Here is a 7906-nt window from a genome sequence, read left to right as displayed (position 1 = left end):
GAAGCTCTTCAACTATCTCCTCTGTGGACTTGTGTTATTGTTACTGTTCCAGAATGCCAATAATTCTTAAGTTATTCCTCTTCATGTTGTCCAACATAAATCTTAGGCCTTCTTCAGATTTTTTTAATCCTTTTTTTGTTTTTGTTCTTCTGTCTTAGTAGTATTGAGAGATTTATCTTCTAGATCACTAGTTCTGGCTTCTGTCTCTTCAGTTCTACTCCTTTGCCATTTCAGTGTATTGTCCATTTCTGATATTCTATTATTAATCATTTGGACCTCTTTCTGTAGGTTTTGAATTGTTTCCAATGCTATATCTATCTTATTTGATTGTTCTTGTAGTGCTTTCCTGACTTCTTCCTAATTTTTCTCAACTCCATTGTAAAGTGTTTTGAAACATTTTATAGTCATTTTTCTGAATTCCTTCTCAGGCATTTCCAAAGCCTGCCCATCTTCCAGTATAGAGTGTAGGTCTACTTCCAGCTCATGTACCTCAGTCACTTTATCTCATTTCTGGACATGTGTAGATATGGTCATCTGCTTCTGTTTTGGGGGCATATTCAAGAGTTATCTGTGGCCTTAATAATTAGATAGGTATGTATTTTGGTATTTTTTATACTTTCTGATTGCCTCCAGGCAGATGTGATCAGGAAATGGGCTTCACTTTTTACATTTCTTCTTGAGAAGTTTCAAGATGCCACTGTTGGTCGTTTTGATGTAACTTAGGATTTAATTTTTGGCCTGTTTCCTTTTTTGTCTACCTATCCTGTTCCACAATTCCTGTTCAGGCCTTTTTTCTGGTTATAAACAGTTCAGGGCCGGCTGTGGCCATTTGGTTTTAATTGAAAACTGTCTCGTTAAATTTCAAGGAGATCTGTGCACATGCAGAGTAGAACCCTCCAAGTGTGGGGCTGGGGTATCCACTAGCTCACGCACCCCTATAGTCACCAGAATGGAGGTGTGCAGACAGCAGGACCAATGAACAGATACCAAAAGAAAAGAATGTCCACACCTTTATCTCCATGGTTCTGCCAGGCATCTGTGGCCACTCCGATCCTTCCTCCTCTTGGTCTCACCCAAGATGGCGGCTCCTAGAGCAGCTGAGCATCTTGAATTAGAAAGCAATGGATTTCTTGCTTCTGCTACAAATTTTCCTAGCTGTAAGCCTTCCAACTTTCTAAATATTCCTTTATATGTGGTTCATATAAAGGAGTTCTGGGACCATCCTCTGAGCCTGCTTGGTCCTGTATTCTGCGTTGTTGCTGACAGAGGTCCTTACTGCACTTCCACCCGATCTGCCATCTTGTTTGTTCTCCCTCTTTACTCTTTTTAATGTAATCATTGTAGCTAATAAGTTTTTCCCTGAGCTCTGCTCTTATTTCATCCCATAAATTTTGATATGCTATGCTTTCATTTTCATTCATCTTAAATTATTGTTTAATTTCCCTCATTTATTGTGTCGCTCATTGGCTAAGAAGGTGTTGTTTAATTTCCGCATATTTTTGAATGCTCTAAATATCATTCTATGATTGATTTCTAGTTTAATCCCATTGTGGTTGATGGAGATGCAGTGAAATTCATGAGAGCTAGAAGTTGAGAGTACGGATTTCTTTCTCCACGTCTCACATTTTCTGCTATTCACAGGGTGCAGTATTACCACTTTTCTATTGCTTGTTTTAGTGGGAAATATTTAAGTTTTCCTTCTCTGGTAGATTTCAGCTTTATGCAGGGTAAAGCTTTCTCGGATTTTATTGTATGTCATATGATTTGTATCTTTTAAAATTCATGGAGATTTATTTTTTGGTCTAACTTATGGTCTATCCTGGAGAATGGTTCATGTGCACTTGAGAAGAATGCATATTCTTTTGTTGGGTAGAGTGTATGCATGTCTATTAGTCCTAGCTGGTTTATAGTTATTCAAGTCTTCAATTTCCTTATTGAGTTGTTGTATCCATTATTGAGAAGAGGTATTGAAGTCTCCAACTTATCTATAAGAGGAATATCTCAAATGGATGACTTATTGATGTGCTAGGTATCTATAACAGAAATAGTTCAAATGGGTGACTTTAACAGAAATTTATTCTCCCACAGTTTAGGAGGCTAGAAGTTCAAATTTAGGGTACCAGTTCTTTCCATGTCAGCTCTGGGAGAACATTCATGTCGTCAGTCTTCCAGTGGATCTAGGCATTTCCTAGTGCAGGGAACTTGGGTCCAAAGGACATGCTCCATTCCCAGCTCTTCTTTCTTGGTGGTTGTAGGCCCCTCTAATCTCTGCTTGGTTGTTTAATCTCTTTTATATTCCAAAAGAGATTAACTCCAGTTACAACCTAATCCTCATTAACGTATCCTGCCTCATTCACATAAGGTTAATATTTACAACACATAGGATAATTGCATTCGTTTTTAACGTGGAGGAAAATTGCATAATACATGAGAATCATGGCCCAGTCAAGTTGATACATATTTGTGGGGGAGGGTACAAGCCATAACACCAACTGTCATTTAGACCTGTTGATGTCTTCCTTGAACTCTGTTGATTTGTATACTATGTATTTTGGGGCTCTGTTGTTAGGTGTGTAGATGTCTGATAGCCTCTTAAAGAATTGACCTTTCTCTATCTCAATAGATAATGTCCTTTGTCTTGTAATAATATTTGACTTAAAAATCTGTTTTTGTATGATATTAGTATAGCCACTCTACTTTCTTTTGGCAACTATTTGCATGAACTATATTTTTCATTCCTTTCTAGCCAGTTGCATCTTTGTATCTAATCTGACTCTCTTGCTCTCTTGTAGAAGTGTGTCATGTATTTGTGTCCATACTGCCACTCTCTGCCTTTTGACTGGAGAGTTTAAAAGGACTTGCTTCTGCCATTTTACTATTTGTTTTCTATATGCATTATATCTTTTTTCTCCCTCAATTCCTTCATTACTGCTTTCTTTGTTTTGAAATTAATTTTCTTAGTAATTTTCCTGGATATTATAATTGATAAACCAACTAGTTTGAATTAATTCCAATTTAGCTTCAGTAGTATATAAAACAATGTGCCTGTACAGTTCCATTCTTCCCCCTGATGCTGTTGTCACCAGAAATTGCATCTTAGCTGTATATTGTGTGCTCATTGACATAGATTTGTAATGATTGATTTATGCATATATGAAATCATATAGAAAAAAAGAGTTACAAATCAAAACTACAGTAATACTGACTTTCATATTTATCTTTCTTTGTTTTCTTTTTTATTATTTTTTAAGGCTTTATGTTATTATCTAATGTACTTTGATTACAGCTTTAAGGACTCCCTTTATCACTTCTTGTTGAGCTCATCAACTAGTGATGACCTGTCTCAGTTTTTGTTTATCTAGATATGTCTTAAATCTTCTACAATTTTTTAAAGATATTTATTGTAGTAAAATATATATGACATTTGCCATTTTAACCATTTAAAATTTTTATTGTGCTAAACATTTTCCTTTTTACACTTTTGAGTATACATTTCAGTTATGTCAAATTACATTTACTATGGTGTGTAACCATCACCATGATCTATTTCCAAAACCTTTCATCAGTCCAAACAGAAACTCAGTATCCTTTAAAAATAGCATTTCATTCCCCTTCCACCGCCCAGTCCCTGGGACCACTAATCTACTTTGTTCTCCATACATTTGTCTACTCTCAGTATTTATAAAAATTCTCCTTAATTTTTGAAGAATTCTTAAGTAACAGGGTTGCTTTTGCTTTTTCTGCACTTTAAATATGTCATCTTGCTGTCTTCTGTATCCCAGGGTTTCTTATGAAAAATCCACTTTCAATCTTACTGAGGGTTCCTTGTACATGACGACTTTCTTCTCACAACTTTCAAGAGTCTCTCTTTATCTTCCTACAGACTGACTATAATGTGTTTCAGTGTAGATCTCTTTGGGTAACCTACTTGGGGTTCATTGATATTCTTGGATGTATAGATTCATATCTTTCACCAAATTAGAGAAGTTTTCAGCCATTATAATTTCAAATACTCTTTCTCATACTTTCTGTCTCTCCCCTCCTTTTGAGACTTTAATTTTCTTTCTTTTCTTCTGAATGGAAAATTTCAATTGACCCATCTTCAGATCTTCTGTTAAACACTTTTAGTGAGTTTTTTTTTTTGTTGTTGTTCTTTTCATCTGTTATTGTACTTTCCAGCTCCAGAATTTCTGTTTGGCTTTTTTTTGTGACATTTCAAAACTGTTTTATGTAAAAACTGCATTCTTTGACATGTGTAATCACTAAAGTCTCTCTGTTCTGTTAGCTTAATGAGTTGTGCTAGTGAATTCAAACAGTTTGGGTAATGTCCCCAAGCATTACTTTTATGTCTATTTTACATATGAGATAACTGAGGCTCAGAGGAGTTATTCAAATGTATCCAAGGTTACACAGTTTAGTACTAGAGCCAGGATCTAAGCCCAAATGGTATTTTGACTGAGCCTCTTTCAGATGGTGATGCCATGAGAAAGCTCATGGCCCCGCCCCCTAGGGATTTCAGAGTTTCCCAGACAGTCCAGACAGTCGTAGGTACTCAGTGCTATTTGAGAGGCACAGAGGGGTAAGGAAGTACAAGAAAAGCAGTAACCATTTCCCACATCAGGGACCAGGGAAGCTGCGTTGAGAAGATTAGCAAACTGAGGGAGCAGTCGCTGGAGAAGGATACCATGTTTGGTAATGTGGAGGGTCAGAGAAGACCCCCTGCAAGGGAACATCCCCTGTGAGATGGATTGGCAAAGTGGCAGCATCAATGGGCTCAAGCATAGCAATAATAGTGAGGTTGGCCCAGGATCAGGCAGTGTTTTGTTCTGTGCCAACTCGATGGAACCTAACAACAACAACAACAACAACAACATTACAGCAACATTCAGCTGTCATGGTACATTGGCTCTCTGCTGGGCTCTTCAGACATGTGACCTCAGTGAGCTCTCACCAGGTATGTCCCTGTAGTAAATTTGAGGCTCAGAGAGGTGAAGCAAATTGCTCGTCACATAGCTCAGAGGTTTTGATTGAGATTGTAAACCAGGTTTGTGGGACTCTAAGGGTTGTGTTTTTCTAACACTTCAAGTATGACTCTGTTGATCCCTCCCCTAGAGGATTGATACTCTGAACAGGCTAAAGGAAGAGACACTTTCATGAGGAGCATGTGGCATCTTCCCAACTTGCAGGAAATAATTTAGGGTGGTGGACCCCAGGATAAACTACCTAATTATTCTACGTGAGGTAATACATGGTCCTTGTGAGTCAGGCCAAATGCTTCTTGGAGTCTCCTTAGTTGGGATGAACAGGGAGACACTGTCTGTCCTTGATTGGCCACACTGAGGTAGCCTGACAGTGTTAGAAATATCACTGACCTCAGAGTGTAGACCCTGGCTCTGCTGCTTTGTTATGGAATAATGTTGGGTAGGTCATTTCCCTGCACCTTGGATTGATCATCTGTAGGGTTACCAACTCATCCTGGGCTGCCAGAGACTTCCTTGGTTTTAGCACTGAAAGTCCTGTGCTTCACGAAATCCCTCAGACCCAGGAAAACCCAACTCAACAGTGAGACAGAGATACTATGAGTACTTTCTACAACACGGTTATTGTGAGGAATAGGAAGAAGATAACATAAAAGCACCCAGGGTGTGGTTGAGTTCCATTATAATTTATTTTAAGTGTTGCTTTTGCAAAGTGCAGGGAGGGTCACTAAAGAGAATGAATGATGTGCCCAATAGGTAACACTTTGACATATAGCTTTGCTTTTCATGTGGCACCTGAGAACAGGACCTGGAGAGCTTTCTGTTAGTTCCACTTGACCTTTTCTACCAGCTATCCTTCTGGAAACATCGCCATGTGTCAGATCCCCACGTGCTGCAGAGGGAGAGCCATCACCTGGCTCTTTAATGACACGCCTAACATGTCCTTCCTGGCCCTGTTCAACGCTGAAGGCCAGGGCTGTGTTCAGTACAATGCAAAGACCCGGTGAGTAGGTTGTGGGAGCTCTGGCCCCATGGAAGTATCTCTGGGGGGTGACAGAGGAGAGCACTAGGTGTCAACTAAGAGTTTCTAGGAAAAGTAGGAACCTTGCATTGTCCAGAGGTATAGGAAGATAGGGAGATGGGACTGAGGCAGTGCCTACAGGGAAGTAGGTACTTGTAGGTCAGTCTCTCACTTCCTAAATCCATACTGCAGCCAATTAGAACAGCAGTGCCCCAAGCTCTACCCCCACCCCTTTGGTACCTCCATGATACCTCACCCAATGATGAAACATATATTCAAGAACTTGATTGTTGCTTAGGCTCATAGAACACTTCTTTCATGGAGAAATGTTCTAGACCAGGAATGGGTGAAGAAGGAAGAGGCTATGGACCCTCTGTGGAGTCTTTAAGAGAAAGTCTTGCCAGCCAAAAGTTGGTTTTACCCATCTTTTCATCAGGAACTTAGACTCAATGACTTATTTGTGTATTACAGATGCTCCCACTGCAACTTTGGTGTCCTGTGATCTTGCACACTCACAATCCTGACACAAATTCCACTTCTTCTCCTCTTGGGTTTGGCCTGAGTCCCCACCATCTCCCTCAGACCTGCTCTTACTTATAGAGTCCCCCAATATCATCACATATTAAGGGGACTTAGACCATATTAGGCTGAAGGAGGAAGGTAACATGCAGAACTGCAAGGTTCCTCCAACCCCAGATAGAGGATCAGAGCCTTTCCTGGAGAAGTAAGAGCTTCCTTCCATGGCCAGCAGTAACTACCTTTCACTTCTGTTCTCTCCTAGCTGCCCATACGTCTTGGTCTTTGATGAGGAAGGTGGGACCACCAATGACTACAAGGGCTACATAGTCCACAAGTGGAACTGGTCTTCTAAGACAGAGACGTTGCTCTCCCTGGAATACAAGGTAAGAGCAGGCAGCACAGGTGGACAGCAGTGAGCACCCTCACCATGGTGGCCTTCTCTGAGCTACTCAGCATTAAAAGCTACAGGGCTACCTATAAGATAGGGGTTCTGCCTTCCAGGTTGTCATAGTCTCATGCAGAGGTTCCCAACTAGTAGGTAGTGGCCCAGGGCTGCCTGACATGGAATTTTCACTAGTGTACAGCAACTATTAACTGCTATACTGATCTTTCTTGGTAATATTCTTCTTATTTCAATGATTAATATTATTTTCTGTAGTTAAAATGTCCTTTATTTTATAAAGGAATAATTATAGTATCTATACATGCCAACACTCAAACTTTATTCAATAATTCATCAAAGATTTATTTAAATAATTGGTTAATGTTGAATTATTATTAATATTAAATGACTTAATAAACTTAATGTATTAACAAAATAATTAAATGTGCTAGTCATAGCACAAGGGCTTCTATCATGGAGGGCAGCGGTTGAACGATGTGCGACAACTGCACAGACCTGGTGGAGGTGTTAAATGACACCCAGACCTCGGAGCGGCGGGGTGAGAGGTATCTGGAGATCAGGTCAATGGGGAGACGCTGCCTAGCAGAAAGAGACTGCAGGAGCTGGCCAGGTTGTCCAACTTACCCCGGAAGTGAGAGCGCCTTCCTAGCCTAACCGTTGGATCCTGGCTTTGAGGCGGGGTCGACCAACTTAGAGACCCACAAGCCCAGCCCAAAGCATCTCACTACAACCCAGTCACCCCTGCTGCGCTTCTGCCTCTTGATTGACATCCAAGGACAGATATCCCACCTTTGAGCCAGACTTAAGGGCCCTAGCACAAGGAGACTCCTATTTAACAGCAACCACGCAACCACCACTCGTCTGTCTGTTGTGCTGTGGTAGTTTGAATTGCTGTGATTCTGAGGGCTATGCCACCGGTATTTTAAATAACCAACAGGGTCACCCATAGTGGACAGGTTTCAGATGAGCTTCCAAACAAAGACA

At 40.2% G+C, this 7906-nt stretch overlaps 1 protein-coding gene across 1 annotated transcript in view; it reads left to right on the top strand.

Moving 5' to 3' along the window:
• The window catches only part of LOC102813064 (chromosome unknown open reading frame, human C3orf20), a 148315-nt gene that overhangs the window by 39678 nt on the left and 100731 nt on the right, over positions 1–7906 (top strand). The window contains exons 6-7 of the mRNA XM_006868687.1: positions 5830–5982; positions 6782–6902. Of these exons, the coding sequence (XP_006868749.1) occupies positions 5830–5982; positions 6782–6902 (274 nt within the window). The remainder of the gene's footprint in view (positions 1–5829; positions 5983–6781; positions 6903–7906) is intronic.

This window comes from Chrysochloris asiatica, unplaced genomic scaffold (assembly GCF_000296735.1).
Source record: "Chrysochloris asiatica unplaced genomic scaffold, ChrAsi1.0 scaffold00121, whole genome shotgun sequence".
Classification (NCBI taxonomy): Eukaryota; Metazoa; Chordata; class Mammalia; order Afrosoricida; family Chrysochloridae; genus Chrysochloris; species Chrysochloris asiatica.
The sequence above is the reverse complement of the archived record's forward strand: the minus strand, read 5'-3'. Positions and strand labels throughout refer to the sequence as shown.